The sequence below is a fragment of the Gadus chalcogrammus genome, chromosome 15 (genome assembly GCF_026213295.1).
Source record: "Gadus chalcogrammus isolate NIFS_2021 chromosome 15, NIFS_Gcha_1.0, whole genome shotgun sequence".
NCBI lineage: Eukaryota > Metazoa > Chordata > Actinopteri > Gadiformes > Gadidae > Gadus > Gadus chalcogrammus.
Window position 1 is genome coordinate 1,287,462 of NC_079426.1, and position 19,195 is coordinate 1,306,656.

The following is a 19,195-nucleotide window of genomic DNA, read 5'->3' on the forward strand; positions in this document are numbered from 1 at the left end:
CCAGAACCAAACGATTGATACAATAAATTGGATTATTAATAAATGTATATTAGTACTCGTTCATAAAAGTATCTATTATCAGCAGATAAATCGATGGGAAACGCAGAACGGGGACTCTTTATGGTTTAAAATTCAAAGAATGAGAGGAAGTTCGATTAATTGTCCTGTTCCTTCATTTCAATGGAAGATAATTTGAGACCGAGATTGAAGAACTGTATAGCTAGAAATAGCCACTAGATGGAGACCGAGCTCCAACACAGTATGGTTGACCTTATCACTGTTATAACAGAGAATGTCCAAAAGACGGGCTCTGGTTATAGCTAGTTATGATTCCTATGTGGGATTGGCTACATGATACATGGTGGGAGTCTGGGTCCCATGAAAAAGTACAACCAAATAAGCCCTATTTATTTATTTATTTATTTATTTATTTATTTATTTATTTATTTATTTATTTATTTATTTATTTCCTCCTGTATTAGTTCCAATTTCCTATGTGAATGGTTTTCCATTATGACGGTGGTGAGAAGGGCAGGGGCCCTCGTCATGTGGCCCCTGAGGGGCATCTAGATCCGGCAATTCATACATAGGACAGGGCGGCGACGGAGCTGTCTTCGTAGGACTGTGATTCAGGGCTTTCTTGGGGAAGTTGTGTGGATAGAGAAGCTCGACACGTCAGGGCTGTGTGGCAGGCTACATTTTGTGTGCCTGGAACTGTTTCGGGGAAATTTTCATTGAACCATCCTTCTCGTAGGTCACGGAGTAGTCATGCATAGATACATAGAGAAGAGCGCCAAGGCCAATCATATCCCGTGGGATAGATAAAGGTTTATCTAATCGTAAACCTCCCGTGGCCCGATACATTATATTCTTCCATTGAGACCATGGATGAGATCACCGTTGCACATAATTACAGCTGCAAGCAATAATCAGTGAACTTGCAACCTCAATTGGCCCAAACCTGTGGTGCAGGTTATCCCGCATGCCACTTTAAGGCCCACAGTCAATGTTTGCTCTAATCTGATCTACCGGACCAAAAATCCACAATTCTGTAATGATGATTCATTGATGAAAGGGGGCGTTTTAGCCTAATAGCCTAGGTAGTTTGACCAATGCATTGGGGGTTGGTGGGAGCTTATAGGACCATAAACGGTCGTTGTTAATAGTCCCATAGTGGATGGTCATTCATTCATTCTTTACTCGAGCATTCAGAGATCGGAATGTATAATGCACAGTCACTCCAGCGCAGAAGACGGGAGAACTGTTGCACAAACGAAGGTCGTCCTACAGAAATGAAAGGGAAATCGAGTCCACGTGACACGAAGCGAAACCTCGGCTGGTTTGATTGGCTGAACCCCATGGACTTTGACTCGCCCTCAAAAAGGGACCCAAAAAACAAATCTAAATTGTCATTTCGAATCACTTTTCCATTCCGAGTACGGGCTACACCGTTGAACGAGTTGCAGTGGAGACGTTACGATGGAGTCTGGAGGGAAATCAAGCAAGGATAAAGTTGTGGCTGTTGTAGGGGGTGGTTTGGTAAGAGGAAAAGAAAACAGTTACGTAGGCATAGGCCCTACTGTGTACAACCGGAGTTTGCGTAGAGCAGGCTATAGTATGTAGGTTATACAAAGTAATATTGAACGATATTTTAAAATCGGTGTTATTTATATGCACAGCCTTTTATAAATATATGTTCTCTGAAGTGTAATATAATTGTTCTGTAACTGCACAATGTCATTTTTAAAATCGCATTGCTGCTGTCATTATTTTTAGGTTGGAGCTCTGAATGCCTGTTATTTTGCCAGAAGAGGATTTCAGGTGGAGGTATTTGAGTCACGTGATGGTAGGCCTAACTTACATATCAATCTTCCATAACAACACCCAATACCAATTCATTGTATTTGTCACATTGAAATATGATAGATCCCAGGAAGAATAGCTGCTGCTTTGCAAAAGCTAACGGGGATCTAAATAAAAACAAGAAAACAAACCCTGATTTCTTAATTCAAACTGATAAAGGCAAACCTGCAAAGATTAAAATATGCATGCATTCTAACTTGTACTTTATTTGTGGTCAGATATCCGTGAAGCCAAAATCGTGCGGGGACGGAGCATTAACCTGGCCCTGTCCCACCGCGGGCGCCAGGCCCTCAGCCGAGTGGGGATGGAGGAGAAGGTATGGACGACACTGCTGGGGGGTTGGATACGTCAGGAACAGTCGACCACAATGCAACCAAAAACAACGCACCCACAACCACCGTACGCACATTTACAGGGCTCATCCAAGGCTCATCCAAAATAAAATGCCTTCCTTTTAAACATATCCTAAATTGAGATTAGATGCATACTTCATTCATCCCTGTGGGGGAATTTGGTTTTATCCCCAGTAAATAAAGGGCACGTGTAATAGCAATTATACACAAATAATCACTCTGTGATTAAATCGGTGACACCTCATAAATATTTGACTCATCATTACATAGCTGTCCATTCATACACGGGATTGTGTTTTCCCCCAGATTGTCTCCAAGGGGATACCAATGCATTCCAGAATGATCCACTCTCTGAATGGCAAGCAGTCGCCTATTCCCTATGGCAAGAAAGGCCAGGTAACTGTCTGTGTAACGTGTCGTAATGCTGGTCTTGTATGCTCCGGTTATTCCATGCACAACATGTGGGCAGCTTCCCCCAACCCAAGGCTCGAATCAGCCTGGCTCAGGAACAGTGAGGCTGCTTAGACCGGCCATCAACCACACACTCTCTCCTTTTCACACAATATGTTAATGTGCAGTGGCTTACGCTGACTAACTTTGATGTTAACTCTGGGGAAACATTTGTTTTTAAAATATTTTTCTTTATAGTTTGTATTACTTGATTAATGAATGGCATTTGAATTGAAGGTCAGACGGTTGGTATAAGGTGGCTGAAGTGGTTTGTTTATCTGAGAGGAGCCAAGAGCCACCAGTTCCCCCCGGTGCTATCCATCTCTAGTAGTCGTTCTGAAAACCCCATCACAGTTCTCTCTGTGTGTGTGTGTGTGTGTGTGTGTGTGTGTGTGTGTGTGTGTGTGTGTGTGTGTGTGTGTGTGTGTGTGTGTGTGTGTGTGTGTGTGTGTGTGTGTGTGTGTGTGAGTACTGGGAAATGCACTTTCCCTAATGGCTTTTGATGGCTAATGGTTTCCTTTTACTTCAGTACATACTGTCGGTTGACCGGGCCAACCTGAACAAAGAGCTGCTAACGGGTAAGTCCAGTGAAACGGTTAGTCTCTGATAACTCTAGTTATAAACCTAGAAGGCCAAGTTGACCAACACATTTTAATGTTCATCCATATAGTATTAGAATTGTGTGCTGCAATTGCAAACAATGTGCACAATATTCCAGTTCTGCATTACAAAAGTGCATTGGAAATAAACTGCACTACAATAAGTATAAACATTTTTTTAGAGGCTTTTATCCAAATGATCAAAATAAGTATGCTATCTTGCTCAAGGGAATTCAGAATTTAAACCAGAACCTTTTTCTGTTAAGACTCGCTCTGCTAGCGAGTCAAACACGCTAGCACAAGACTCCAGTGCTTTTCAAAAAACGGTTATGCATAGGTGAGCTTGTTTACGGCATGGCCTATGTACCCACCGGAAGATAGGGAAGGGAACTAGGGAATTACTTTGGTCAATCATCTGACAGAACCAATATTGACAGTTTTGGGGGGTTGCCCCAAGCAGAACGGGAACACCCAGCGATTTAATTGGTCGACTCCTCTCTGAATTCCCTCTGATGGTTAGAAACCTTCATGTTGAGGTATATGGTCTGAGAGGGTTAGTTATGCATCGGGTTATTAATGGCACTGTGTGACCTTTATTACTTTGTAAATGTATTGTTGATTGGAACGCAACTTTTAGAACTTTAGTTGTTTTTTAATTGTGTATTTTGTTTTATTCTAACTACCATGCGATCAAAGGGTCTAGTGGAAGGGTCTTCCAGTGATCGAGTGGTCTTTGCTTTCAAAGGGAATGGGTGTACCTGTCTTTATTTTAATTCTGTACTGTGTTGCTCTACATTAAACGCTGCCGCCGCTGCTTGTACGTCTCTGTTTCTATGACCAAAGAGGCAGAGAGATATCCCAACGCCAAGATGAACTTTGACCACAAACTGCAGGACTGGAGCCCTGACACAGGGCTGATGACCTTCCTCAGGTGAATAGTTCTCCCTTGCTCTTACACACACACACACACACACACACACACACACACACACACACACACACACACACACACACACACACACACGCACATTCAATAATCTATTAACTTCAACCTGATGACAATGATGGCCGATAGAATGCAATCTCCAACTCTGGTCCCCAACGCTGGTCTGCTCTCAGTTAGGAAGAGCACATTCAATCTTATAATATGTCGAGTCAGGCCAGTAACCATCATCAATAACACCCGTGAGATTGATTGATTATCGATTGCGAAGGATTAGTGTGCATGTGGTCACCCGTCTGTCGATCGGCCCCGAAGGAAAATCGTACGATACGAGATGTCGCATAGTGTATATACAAAGCTGGCTGTGGTCCCCGACCCATGTGCTGTTGTTGTGTCTGGAGGGCAGGCCCGACGGCAGCACGCAGTCGCTGCAGGCCGACCTGATCGTGGGCTGCGACGGCGCCTTCTCCACCATCCGCAAGCAGTTCCTCCGCCGCAGCCGCTTCAACTTCAGCCAGACCTACATCCCCCACGGGTACCTGGAGCTCACCATGCCGCCCGTCGCCGGAGAGGTGAACCTCCTCCCCCCTTCCCCCCCCACCCCCCAGACGTCCACACATTACCTGTTGGAGTTGGCTTCAATGGCCGACCTGCTCTTAAAATGGTCTGTTTCTGTACTCGCTGTATTCCACATTTTGCAGACGCCTCCGACAAAGGCATCTTCAAAATGACTGAATACTACGACATTGCATTCAGAGAACGTAATATTGTGTATGTGTGTTGTGTTTTTATTACGTAATATGCAATCTGTTCTGTTTCCCCCTGTATTCCTGTGATGTTTTATGGGTTTTTTCGCCCCCAGTTTGCAATGAAGCCAAATTATCTTCACATATGGCCCCGAAACACGTTCATGATGATTGCCCTGCCAAATCTGGTGAGTGTGAGCTTTGTTCTACAGCTGTTTTATTACAAGCTAGGCATTTATAGCATCTATGTAATATAAATGTGATAATAAATGTGTTAATTATTTAATGAAATGGTTGCGAAAAGGCTGAGGTCAACATGACCTGATTAAGTTAGTAACACACACAGGTAGCAATGTCAGCTCTATTAACAGTTTAAACAGCAAGGAGACATAAAATATGAATCGAATATGAATATGATATGTGATGTTATATGTATATTATATACAGATGTGAACAGGAATTATAAATAAACGTGGCTGAGGATTTGACAGAAGCATCCAATACTGAACTTGAAATAGGATCAGCGTCTCTCCAGGGAAATCAAATGATCTCAATGAATCTACTTGATGTGAACAACAAACCATCGGGTGACTCACACAGTATAATAAAATGAGGAGTGTGTAACGTGGGGTTGACTCTCATCCCCCCCCTCCCTTAGGTAAACAGGAGCTTAATCTAAATGTGAATCTGTGCCTCCTCATCTCTCTCATCTCTTCCAGACATGTTGATCTCCTTCATATAGTCTCCACCTCCACCCTTTGTCAGGCTTAGTTCCTCTCTCTCTGTTCCTCTTTCTGCTTTACTCTACTGACTCACAGCCCACACGTTTGTGTTGATAGTAATGCACTTTTCAAGTGGGAGTTGCATTTTGTTTTGTTGCATGCAATATTGAAAGGAGGAACGGCGGTTTTAAAAAAAAAAACAAAAAAAAAAAACACAGTTGACTTATAGTTTTAACTCCAACATGAAATTGTTTTAACCCTTCATTCCAGGACAAGACATTCACCTGCACACTCTTCATGCCGTTTGACGAGTTTGAAAAAATCACCACAGGGGACGACGTGATGGAATTTTTCCAGGAATACTTTCCCGATGCCATCCCACTAATCGGAGTGTAAGTTACCTCCCTCCCACCCCATCCTCCTTCCATCTAATTACATAATGGACCCCCGGGGGATTATTTCAAGGTCTATTTGCTTTTACTAATACTGTATAACCATCTTGTGACGACCAGTGCTGGAGGGGCAACAGGAGCAGAAACGAGATGGGATCCAAATGCAGACCACACTAGATTACTGATGCCGCTTCAGGCTGTGTACTTTGGGGATCGAACCAGGGACTGATTAAGCATTCAGCTCACCCAGCCAATCAATTCTGAATGTTTCCATTCACTTCTATTGCTTCCTTGTTTTTAATGTGTATGCTTTTGTATGTCTCGTAGAGAGGCACTTAAGACGGACTACTTCCGCCTGCCCGCCCAGGCCATGGTGTCCATAAAGTGTTCCCCGTATCACATCAACGACAAGTGCGTGCTCATGGGAGACTCTGCCCACGCCGTGGTTCCTTTCTACGGACAAGGGATGAACGCAGTGAGTGAACCCGAAGTAATGGGTGGGGAAGAAGGAAGGGCAGGGTCCACTGAACAAGTCCATGTACAGGAATGGATAAATGAAGGTCCATTTATTCCTCCCTCCATCCATTCATTCAATGTCCATAGATTGATCAAGGCACATTTGACATTGGAGAGAAATGTCCATTGAGGACGATAAAAGTCCATCCTTTATCAAAGCACATCCATAATGATTGGATCGACCTTATCTACCCATCATGGCCATGTTGGTTTTGTGCCTGTTTTCCCTGCAGGGCTTCGAGGATTGCATTGTTTTCGATGAAATAATGGACCAGTGCAACGAGGACTTCAGTGAGTGGATTGTGAACGCAGTTGGGACTATGAAGGCCAACAGTTGATGCCGGTCCAATGTTGTTCTTTTTCCTTCCGGATTATAAAATAAGCCAAGAGCTCATTTTCCTCCACTGTTCCAGGTGCTGTTCTGCCCGAATACACCCGCGTTCGAGTACCTGACGACCACACTATCGCAGACCTGGCCATGTACAACTATGTCGAGGTACTGCACCTGTTTGGGCTATTATTAGAGAATATTCTCATGCCAGATATTGCCTTAACTAGACAGAGATAAAAGATCAAATCATCTTGTTAATGGAATGGAGGCTTAGGCTGTCATCCGTACCTGCTTAAGATGAACCTTGCCTGAACTGCAAAACAGCTTTTGGGGTGAAATGATTGATAACTTTGAATTTTACTGTGAAGCATATTGACGTAACCACCATTGCAGTAACTGCAAGGCTTAACCCCCATCCCTAATGGTAGAGACAATAACAGAGGCGTCTTTAAAGAGGGCGTCTTGATTCCCCATGTTCGTGGCTGTCACTGACGGTCAGCCATTGACGAATGATTCCAATTCCACTGTCATATAAGGCCTTGGGAAGAAAGTCTTGTACAAGGAAACTAGAACGAAGACGTCAACACCTTGTATTAAACGTGACAGCTGGAGTCTCTTGCTCAGCACCTTAAGCGTCTCTCTCTCTCTCGCGCGAGTGTGCTGATGAAGAGTTGTTGACGTTCTCAGCACTCTTAAATGTGTCTCTGGCTGGAACCCCGTAGTGGTTATCTCCTCACACGATCAGCTCCTCACTTTAGGGACTTGTTTGTTTGATGGTTAAAACTAACGTAGCTTTCCTTTTTGTTGTTCCCCAGATGAGAGCGCACGTCAACTCCAAGTGGTTCCTCTTCCGGAAAAAGGTTGACGACCTGCTCCACTTTCTCCTGCCCAAGACGATAGTCCCCTTGTACACAATGGCAAGTGGCGCCGTTGGGCAAACCTCTGAAACGATCTGTTGCATGTTCGTTACTGTTCGAAAATCCGGAACTGTGTTTGACCTTTTGACTGCCTTCGTGCAGGTCACCTTCACCAGAATCAGATACCACGAGGCCTTGCAGCGCTGGCATTGGCAGAACAAGGTGAGGTTACACTTCTCTACCAGAGAGTGTATGATGCTCTGGTTATTCTCCTGGTACCATCGTGCCTTTCAACGGCTTTTTTTGAACATATTGCATTGCACACGTCCTTTATAGCTTTAGGAAAGGTCATTATTTTTCTATTTGGCTGTTGGACTTACGTTATTCTGTTGGTACAAACGTTGTGCCATCCTTTTCTCATTTGAAATTGATTCTCAATGATCTGAAAACAAATACTGGGACAAAACATGGGGACAGATTTATGATGCATCTTCAGCCTATATTTAATTGAATAAATGCACGATTTTATTTCTGGAAAGATGAATAACAATAATAATACAATTATTTAATAATTGACTGCACATGAAACTCACCTGTTGAATATATTTTCCCCAGGTGATCAATCAAGGCCTGCTGGTTTGTGCTGCTGGGGCGGTTCTGGGAGGCTCATACCTGATAGCTAAACACCCTCCGAAAATACCGAGCATCCCTATTGAGAAAGTGTGGGACAGACTGCTAAGCCTGAAAGTCTGAGTAAAAATGAACCTTTCCGCTATCGGAAACTCCGAATTCAGAGGTCATGCTCAGAATCTGTCTGATTTATGTGTCACCCTGTTAATTGTTGCTTTTAGTCACTTTGATGTTTTCTTGAATAAATCAATTGTTTTGCCTCTTTGATGCTCTTTAACATTTTTGGCCACAATCATATGAGTTTAGGAGTTTCTCACTATTTATCTCAAAGATTAACATTGCATCCACTTCAGTCATTGTTTTTCTTTTTCGCCTACTTCTCTTCAAATCCCCTCCACTTGCATTAGTGCGGGGGAGGTCCAAAGGCTCCCTGATGGATTCACAGCAAATAAGGTTATTATTGGCGATGGAAATCCATCCATCAAGTCTATATATATCTGGCAGGCGTCCGGGGAGTGTAGATGGGATTTCGTTTGTCTTGGGAGCAGTTTCATTTTATTTCCTGGCCTCCTAATTTAAGTCTCAGCCGCCTCACATAAAATTAAATCAGATGTCCAAAATTAATTCGTTCAACCCTGAAAATAGAGATAAAATCAGATGAAAATCACACACAAACACCTGCAGGTTTAGCCTAAAATAGTATCTCTTTATTGAACCTGTAAACGCACACAAAAAAGCAAACAATGGAGAGAGAGGGAGTGAGCTATGTCCTATGACTAAGTGCTAAGACGTAGACCATTAACCCCAACACCACCAGCCTATGAACTGACGTGAAACACCACCAGCCTATGAACTGACGTGACACACCACCAGCCTGTATGAACTGACGTGAAACACCACCAGCCTATGAACTGACGTGTTAGGCACCACAGTCACAGGCAGCAACCCCAAAGCCCTCCAACCCGCCATACAACTCAGCCGCTTGAACCAGGCTAAGGTAACTCACGTGACCAACTAAACCGATCTCAAAGGACCGGCATTTAAAAACATGAATAATATCCAAAACATGACGAGTAAAATTGCACCTGAATAATTACCCATTCCCGGGTCTTATTTTACCTTCGTTACATTTTTATGACCCATTGGAAGTCTCTACGAGATACACAAGGGGAACCAGGTGTTGGTAGTAGTGGATCATCAGCCGGTGCCCTCCTGGAAGCGGTCCATGTACCATGAGCTGGTCACCTGTACCACCAGGTCATCCAGACGGGCAGTGGAAGAGCCGTTCTGTCCCAGGTGGCCAGAGAACATCTGTTTCGGGTCGGTGTTTCCAAGGCGTATTTATACACACAGAAGAGCAGGACGGAGGGGGGGGGGACCCCCGCATCACAACGGCCGCACCTGGATGACGTTGACCTCCGAGGGGACCCCGTCCGTCGTGGTCGTCTTGCCCGACTGGTTGAGGTCGTTGCTGGCGATGATGAAGACGATGGAGGAGGAGCTGAAGGTCACCCTCTTCTTGGGCCGGTCCCGGCCCACGCGGGACATGACGCTGGGCCGCAGCGGCCGCTGGACGGGGGCCAGCGGCCGCTCGTTGAGGTTCCGCTGGAGCCAGGAGACGCGCCAACACAGCAGCTGGAGGAAGCTGCGTCGGAGCTGAGGGGGAGAGGAAGAGGAGGAGGAGGAGGAGGAGGAGGAGGAGGAGGGGGAGGAGGAGGAGGAGCGTTTTACTACACCCTTGGAAGGATTATATTAATATTGCCTTTTATGCTATGAATTAGATAAGTGTGGATTATTAATGAAGAAACGATTGTTAAAAAGATGGTCTGATGTTGTGTACCAGCAGTATGTGCTGTGTGTTCAAATATGAAATTTTATAGAAAATGTTGAAAGGAACGGATAAGTGTATCTACAAAGGGTAAAGGATTAGGGAAACTAGGGGAAAGGTTTGCCCAAAATACGTGGCAAACCAAGTTCGGCTTGAAGACCATGAACACAGCAGAAGTTGGATGATGTTGAAGCCATGTCTGGGCTTTGTTTGATAAGAAGCCTGGCACTAGGAGCTTACGGGAGGAATCACACAGCGACAGAATAAGGACGGTGTGCCAAAGCTGGAAAAGCTCTGCAGACCAGCTAAGCTTTTGAATTACATTATTAACATTCTAAATAAAGGTCTTCGACTTTATTATGCGGTTTCCTGAACTCTTTTCTTGTTTGAGTTTAAGCGTTGAGAGAAAATGTTTAAGCAGAAGAGAAAACCAGGACGTCAGAGAGAAATATGAAGGTATTAAATGCAAGGCCACTTTAACAATGAACCATTGTGCCTTTTATGGCCTGTGATCCCATTTCTAGCTCTGAAAAGGTTATCGTCTTCTGGTATGTCCTTGCGGACTTCAGCACATGACTCTAGTACACTGAGTGCTGATGGCGACAATCGTTTGCCCTTAAGAGTGTATATAGAGGACGTCTTTGAAAACGAACTTTAAAAAAGCCAATGGATCATCAAATATCTAGAGCTTACGTCAGCCTTCTCCTGCGACCCCATAAGCCCCAAGTGGGGCCCCGACCCCCAGGTTTGGAACCACTGCACTAATCATATAGACTCAAAGACAAACTATGCCTCATGGATGGCAGAGGAGATGCAAATAAATATGACAACATATTGGATGGAAATAGCGTAACGCACAATTAAGAATATATACTTTTAATAAAAAATAAATCAGTGATCTCACCTTTTTGCTCATCAGTACATATATGAGAGGGTTGTAGGCGGTGCTGGACTTGGCCAAGATGGAGGGAATGATGGCCATGAGGGGGGAGACGGCGCTGTGCCGGCCGAACGCCTCCATCATGGACACCACGGCGTAGGGCGTCCAGCACACCAGGAAGCTCAGGATCATCAGCAGGAACATGGCCGCCACCTTCTTCTCGTAGCGCAGGATCTTAACGATCTGCATCGTCTGCAGGTCCTCGATGGAGCGCAGCTGCAGAGGACGAGAGAACGGGGGGGAGAACAGGTGTCGTTATGTCAACAGATCCAGCACTCCCGGGATCGGGGTGTGAGTGCATAACGAGACCAGTGTCGGTGGTTCAAAGACCAGCAACAGACCCTGGACGACGAAGAGAGGAACTGACATGACGTATGGTCATTGGTTGCATTGCAATAGTTTAATGCAAAATTATGTCATCATAAAAATTTAAAACATATTTTAACTACTTTGGTGTGATGTAAATTCAGCCTTTTATTTTCCAAAAAGTAAAAATTAAAAAGTTATACACAATATTTTTTGCTTATTTTGGTTAGTTCAATATTCAAGACTTTTTCCAGACTCCCAATTGTGGTCATCCAAGTCCTTTGAAGCTGGAGAGCATAAAAGATGAAAGCCACGACTCAACCTCGGATTCCCTCAGTCCACGGAGACAAGGGTGAGACAAACATTGAAGGATAAAGAGTGCTTCCTCGCCCATCTCTCAGGCTCTGCAACAACATTCAAAGTAAATTCACACGTCGAGTCGTTTTTAGTGAGTTGTCAAGAGGAGGTGATATGTGAAATGGCAGCCATGCCATGGATCAACGGGAAAGAGTGGAAAATACATAGCAAAACCCATACAACAAACCCAATTCATGGGGCCTATTTAAAATGCATAGATAGATATACAGAGATACATTCTTGTGTGCATTCTAAATCCTTGTTCATTGTCAGATCATAGCCTACTGGGACTAGTTGTTCCTGGAGCTTCTTTTAAGACCATGAAACAGATAAGCAAGCCTAGTACTCCCTGGTATAACAACTAGTTCCAACACAGTCCACTGTCAACTCTCTTCACTTAGTGTCTGCATTAATAAATTAAACCGACTGGGGAAAACATCTAAATATTCATAAATTCAAAAAGTTGGAGTGAAGCTGATGAGTGGAGCAGAGAAGTAAATACAAAAAATGTAAAAGTACCAGAAACAGGATTGGTACAAATAAATGGATCAGTTGGGAAGAAATGCATGGTGTGTGTGTGTGTGTGTGTGTGTGTGTGTGTGTGTGTGTGTGTGTGTGTGTGTGTGTGTGTGTGTGTGTGTTTGCGCAATCCCCCTAGCTGACATACAGCAGACACAAAAAAGCCAGATTAAAGTCTACATGTAGATAGAACACATTGACATGTGTGGGTCTTTCTCTCTCACACACACACACACACACACACACACACACACACACACACACACACACACACACACACACACACACACACACACACCACACACACACACACACACACACACACACACACAGACTGAAAGATCTGTCTTTAACACCCTGAACCGATCCTTTGAGGAATGGGATCAGTGACAAACTGGGTCTCATTAAGGAGGTTTTAACTAAAACCCGTCACTCTCATTAATCACAGTCTTGACGTCATTAGGTTCTTTGGAATCATTTCCTCCATGCCATTCCCTCAGAGCCCTGAATGTACAGCAGCACATTAGTGCAATCATGTTTAATGTAATGCACGTGTGAAAAAGGGCAAGGTGGGAGATAGATGAAACACTGATCAAGACAAGGTGATCATCTGCCAACTAGAAATATAAATGTTCATTATAATGTCTGCCTGCCTGTCTGATATGTCTGCCTCTCTGATTGTCACTCAGTCTTTCCATCTAGGTGTCTATCTTGCCGTCTGTCGTTCTTTCTACATTCACTCTTAGTTGTAAAGCATTCATTGCGTCTACACATGAGATAAATATGTATACTTTTCTTTTGTCACAGATACATAGACACACATCTACCAATATATGTGTCTGTGGTAAAAGTAAACTAAAATAAATATTGACTCGACCGCGTCTTGGTTCAGGACCCCACTTTGGGCCAACTGATTAATAGTAAGTGAGCAAACTACTGCTGATTGCAATTTGGATCAAGCTCGCCGGAACATTGATATTACTGGCAGGGGTTGCTTATGGGGTAAAAAACGTTTTGTGTGGAGGCAAACCCTCATACTTCATTTCATTTGCACAGAGTCTGGCCTCTCTCCATTGACAAACGTTCACTCACTTGAAGGCGGGTGTCGGTTGGAGTTTAAAACTAGTGGATCTGCCCAGTGCCAGTCTGGATCTGCCACGACCCATCGCTAACGTTTGACTACAACTCAAACTAGCGCACGATCTCAACGTCGTTGTTCTCAGCCGCTCCATCTGTTCGCTGATTGGACCGGCAAAATTTGGCCCGAGAAAACCCGCGGATATACCGCAAACCGAGACGTAGTACTGAAGGGAAATGAGAATTGAGATGAAGTACGTAGGCGGGCGGAGCCAGGCTCCCACTGCCGTACGCTGACACCTAAACCCCCGACCGGGTCAGACGCTGAGAGCAGAGGCCGTTCCTACCATGCGGACCATGTAGAGGATGTTCCCGTAGCAGTAGATCATGATGCCCACCGGCACGATGAAGCACGCCAGGAGGAAGAGGAGGATGAAGGAGGCGTCGTTGGGGTCCTTGGAGGACCAGTCCAGGGAGCAGCCCAGCCCGTGGACCTCCAGGGTGTAGCGGTTCCAGCCCAGCAGCGGAGCCCCCGTCCAGGCCAGCGAGTAGAGCCAGATGTGGCCGATGGCGCGCCACGCCCAGCGGAGGTCCACCACCTGCGCGTGCACCACCCGGATGTAGCGCTCGTAGGCCAGGGCCGACAGGGTCATGATGGAGACGATGCCTAACACACGCACACAGGCACAGGCACACACACACACACACACACACACACACACACACACACACACACACACACACACACACACACACACACACACACACACACACACACACACACACACACACACACACAGACAACGCCACCGATAACATTGAATTGGAGAGTGTGAATCCCGGTGATGCTTTTTCTTTATAGACATTTGGTAACTTACATACATTTCATGAAAGGAAAATGATGCACCATAAGTGACATAAAAAGGAGCCTTGGTAACACTTTACAAAAGGGTACAATAATTTAACATTAATTTACTTTAGTTGATGCAGTAATAAGCATGAACTATCAATTCACCATCAGTTATTAACAGTTAACTAATGAAAAACCTGAACACCATTAAATAATGGTCTTCAGGTTTACTAATTGTTTTCATGTTAATGGAGTTTAATGATAACCAAGTTATTCATCATTGAATATGATTAGTAAACAACAAATCCCAGGATATTTAAGTTCCCTTTCAGTCACCATCATGGACTCAGTCAATCTCTACAATAAAAGAGGATGGTGGGAAGGTCCTTTATTGCCATTTGCAGGGCCGTCGATAAGGGGTGAAAGGTGATGACGATTCTAGGGGCCCACAGCCCAGGGGGGGCCCACAAAAAAAAAAATATATATATATTTTTTATTTTATTTTACTACCAGCCCATAGTACTACCATAGCGCCCCCCCGTCCCGTCCCGTCCCGTCAACAATTTCTCCCTCGTCAACAATTGCTCCTTCCACCTCCCCCCCCCCCCCCCCCGTCAACAATTGCTCCTTACACCCCCCCACCCCCCACCCCCCGTCAACAATTCAGCGCAGGGGGGCCCATCAGTAAATCTTGTCTAGGGGCCCAGCAGGAATCGTAGCAACGGCCCTGGCCATTTGTACCCATCAGGTTGGCTCCGGAGCCGTGAGCCAGGACCAGCACATTGGAAACAACACAGAGGCGCACGTGTCAGGGGCTATTAGCGGTCTGCGGCAGCTCACGCGGACCCCGCTAATTGGCCGAGTATTTACACCTTCAGCTCGCAGTGGTGGAGGCGGCAGCTGGGTCGTATCTCTTTAAATGGGATACAGCAGCTGTGTGTGTGTGTGTGTGTGTGTGTGTGTGTGTGTGTGTGTGTGTGTGTGTGTGTGTGTGTGTGTGTGTGTTGTGTGTGTGTGTGTGTGTGTGTGTGTGTGTGTGTGTGTGTGTGCGCGTGTGTGCGCGTGTGTGCGTGTGTGTGCGCGTGCGGGCGTGTTATCCAACGGATGTGTTCATTCACTTGTCTTACTCTTGAAGGTTCACATTGCCAACAGTTTTAACTCTGATGTGATTCATTCAGCCATACAGTGTTGTGGAAAGGGGTTGTATTTGGGTTTAGCACTATTTGTTAAACAAAAATAGCGAGGCATTAGAGTGCATCAAAAATGCAAATGCATAAAACCAAACCCTCACGCAACATTTGGTTACTTAGGCCTACCACTCACAGAAATAGTTAATTCGAGATGACTTTATTGTTTACTGTGGATGTCTGATGAAGCCCCGAGAGAAAGCCTGGCCTGTATATCCCCCTTCACGCACCTCACTATGTCATTAGAATCCTCCCCTTGAGGCTCCTGCGCATCAGGCATAGGCCTATTAGCAGCAGGGGGACATTTCTCTGTCCAATGTCACTATGAAAGTCACCGTCACAAGAATACAACGGATTCATGCCCCATTCACCTCATTTTTAACACTCCAATTCACCTCTGAAAACGTCCTCCATCACAGTGTGACTTGTAGTCTAATTATAGGAAGAGCGGGGATGTAATGGGGAATTACTGCCGCCAACCCAAATTAGATAAGGAGAAAAACTAAATACAAAACGGCAAAAAAAACATGGGAAATTAATTTAAAAGGCTCAAGGGGTTCATGCCAACTAAACTGTGAGATATATTGAACCACAGCCTATGACAAAAAAAAAAATGGTCTACATCTAAAACGTCTAAAAAAGCATCAATTTAAGACTTCGATTGCTAATATGAATATTGTACATCCTCACCGAACAAGCTGTTGCTGAATCCGTCCCACGTGCATGTCGCCCTGCTCCAGATCCACCCGCCTTTAAGGCACGAAACAAACGTGAAGTTGATGCCGAAAACAGACACCAGTATGTCACTCACGCTGATGTTGACCAGCAGCAGATTCGTAGGCGTCCGGAGTCTCTTGAATCGATAGAAGAGCACGATCACTACGACGTTGTTGCAAAACCCAAACACTCCAATGCTGCCGACGGTCAAGGCGAGAAGTTTGTAGGTGCCAGCAGCAAACAAATGGTGGGCTGTTGTAGTACTCCCCTCACTACTTCCAGTTTGGTTGGCAGGATTCATTGCGTGGATAACTTCAGTGGCAGCATGGTGGAGGAGAGTGGTGTGCGCACATACCGCGTAAAATGCCGCGAAGCCCCGTCTTCGTAAATTCCATCAGCCCAGCCGATCGAGTTCAAACCTGCGCGACTGATTTGGACAGAAACTGGGTCAGTTGTCCAACAGGAGTCCAGGGGAGCGAGAGCCGCGAGTTGGGCGGGGGTTCTTTCCCTCGTCAGCTCGTCAACAACATAAGTGAACAAAGTGTTGATGTCATTGCGCCGCAAGTGGATTGTTGGATGGACTGTGCGATTTGCAGAAGCACTCTGAAATGTCAGCATACATTTGCACTTTCATTCGGATGTGTGATTCATATCGACCCAATTAGATGGGACGCAGACCGTATTTCTAGAGTCCAAACCAGATGTAACCAAATACTAGACCATCCCAATGTAAATGAGCTTTGCATTTTGGTTTGTCATTCCCATTGGCTTCCATTCCTTGATGTCCTCCCAAGATCTTAAAACAATTATTTGTAGAATTGCTTGGATATTGTCTCTCTCTCTCCTCCCCCCCCCCCCCCCCCCCCCCCCCCCCCCCAGCAGAGACGTTTTTATATTAATAACCTAACCTGATCTATGATCATGTTAAAGATGCCTGACTCATTCTGAAAGTGTGTATGTGGCAGCTGTTTGTAATTATTCTTGCGTTTTGATCTTATTCATCTACTGCAGTTTCAGCATGAACCTTACTTATGCCGCTTTTCCACTGCATGGTACCAGCTCGACTCGACACGACTCGACTCGACTCGACTCAGCTCGCCTTTTTTGCGTTTCCACCGCGATCTAGTACCTCAAGTGGCTGCTTTTTCTAGTACCGCCTCGCTCTAGGTTCCAAGCGGCTGAGCCGATGCTAAAAGGTGACGTCGCCAGACGGCCGGCCACTGATTGGCCAGAGAGTGTGACGAAGTCGCGAGAGCGACATGGCAACCATGCTGGTAACGATAGAACAGCCATAGTAGCGCCGCAGCCAACATATTCCACTTCTTCAACATGCCAGCTAATAATACGAACACGAATACCATCGCATCGATGTTCTCCATTGTTGTTATGTGGGTTCTGTCCATGTGTGGGTTACGTAGGTGTTGTTTGCGTCGCGTACAAAAATACGTCACGGCCCTTTCGCGCAGACGACCCCGCCCACGTCCCGGAGGTACTATTTGCGGTGGAAAAGCACCCGCGCTGCTACCGTGTCGAGTCGTGTCGAGTCGTGTCGTGTCGAGTCGAGCTACATGTGCGGTGGAAAAGCGGCATTATATTCCCCCTGAAACTTTGCAGCTTCAGTATCTTCCAATCAAGGATTCAGGGCTACCAGGTACCGGAAAACAAAACAACATCGATCTGTGTCCTGTTCCTCACGTGCCTCACGTGCCAAGGTGGTGCTGGACCTGGAGGTGGAGCTGGACTAGGCCCAGCGGGGGGGGTGGTGGTGCTGGACCTGGAGGTGGAGCTGGACTAGGCCCAGCGGGGGGGGGGTGGTGCTGGACCTGGAGGTGGAGCTGGACTAGGCCCAGCGGGGGGGGGGTGGTGCTGGACCTGGAGGTGGAGCTGGACTAGGCCCAGCGGGGGGGGGGGGGTGGTGCTGGACCTGGAGGTGGAGCTGGACTAGGCCGAGCTCCAGCCGTCTGCAGAGAGGAGCCTCTCATTTCTTCCGGCTGTGGAGATCTTGAAGTCTGGCCTCCTAAGCTCCACTCCCACTCAGCCTTCTCTTCCATTATGCATAATGGGGGCACTTGAGCCTGTTTTTTAAATGCATGTTTGAGGTTCGAAGATCATTTGCTGGCAAAACGGGGTTTATGAACTTGAAAGGGTTGATAGAAAACACTTCTTTGAAGTTCTTATTCGCATATTCCCTATTTTTTTGTCTTTTTTAATGAAAGACCAAAAAAGTCTTGTTACTATTTTTTTTCTTTTTGGTCCGGGCTGGACTACATGTATGCCTTTTGAAATACATGAAAAGTATGAAGGCCTTATTGTGTTCAATATTCACTATTTTATTATTTATCTTCCAATTCGCTTTGTCTTCAGATGTGTCAAGTCCTGGAGATCATTGACGCGCAGTTTGACCACTATAGTATTGAGTGATCATGTAAATGGACTGCATTTATATAGCGCTTTTCTAACCATTGGCCACTCAAAGCGCTTTACAATATTGCCTCACATTCACCATTCACGCACACATTCACACACCGACGGCGGAGTCAACCATGCAAGGCGACAGACAGCTCGTCGGGAGCTAACAGTCAGGGTTAGGTGCCTTGCTCAAGGACACCTAAGATATGATGAAGTCATCATTGATGACTTCATCATATCTTCTGATTAATGCTGACCTCGGTATTGCGCATGCTGTAGTGGGAAGACATGAACTTGTCTTTGCCAGTAAACAACTTGCTACATGAGGATTCATAGGGCCAAACTCTAAATGCCTTATTGCTGTCAATATATGTATGTTCTACTTGTTTCATTGAAACCCTTCTTCCTGTTGTCTTGAGCATGATTTGTTGTTGCCTGTTTGTCTATAAGCAAAAGGTTAATCATTGGGTTGATGGTGGGGGTCAACTTTGAGTGTTGATCTAATCATTTATACTCACAAAACAGACTTAAACAGAGTCTTAATTTGGGGTCATTAATGTCACCATCAATGTTGTTGCTGTTTTTTTCACTTATAAACTACAT

The 19,195-nt window shown here is 45.4% G+C and overlaps 2 protein-coding genes across 2 annotated transcripts; one reads left to right on the forward strand and one right to left on the reverse strand.

The window, feature by feature from the left end:
* The first annotated feature begins 1,306 nt into the window (after positions 1–1,306).
* On the forward strand, positions 1,307–8,684 carry LOC130404820 (kynurenine 3-monooxygenase). The gene is made up of 15 exons (XM_056609738.1): positions 1,307–1,539; positions 1,777–1,846; positions 2,082–2,179; positions 2,523–2,612; positions 3,196–3,244; positions 4,109–4,196; positions 4,615–4,780; positions 5,071–5,142; positions 5,947–6,068; positions 6,396–6,543; positions 6,818–6,875; positions 6,998–7,080; positions 7,731–7,832; positions 7,935–7,994; positions 8,388–8,684. The coding sequence occupies exons 1-15, from the start codon at positions 1,480–1,482 to the stop codon at positions 8,523–8,525; spliced, it is 1,404 nt and encodes a 467-aa protein (XP_056465713.1). The 5' UTR covers positions 1,307–1,479; the 3' UTR covers positions 8,526–8,684.
* opn3 (opsin 3) lies at positions 8,296–16,686 on the reverse strand. Its single transcript, XM_056609739.1, has 4 exons — positions 16,157–16,686; positions 13,777–14,096; positions 11,135–11,386; positions 8,296–10,058 (listed from the first exon to the last, which is right to left on the reverse strand). The coding sequence occupies exons 1-4, from the start codon at positions 16,482–16,484 to the stop codon at positions 9,789–9,791; spliced, it is 1,170 nt and encodes a 389-aa protein (XP_056465714.1). The 5' UTR covers positions 16,485–16,686; the 3' UTR covers positions 8,296–9,788.
* Positions 16,687–19,195: the final 2,509 nt, after the last annotated feature.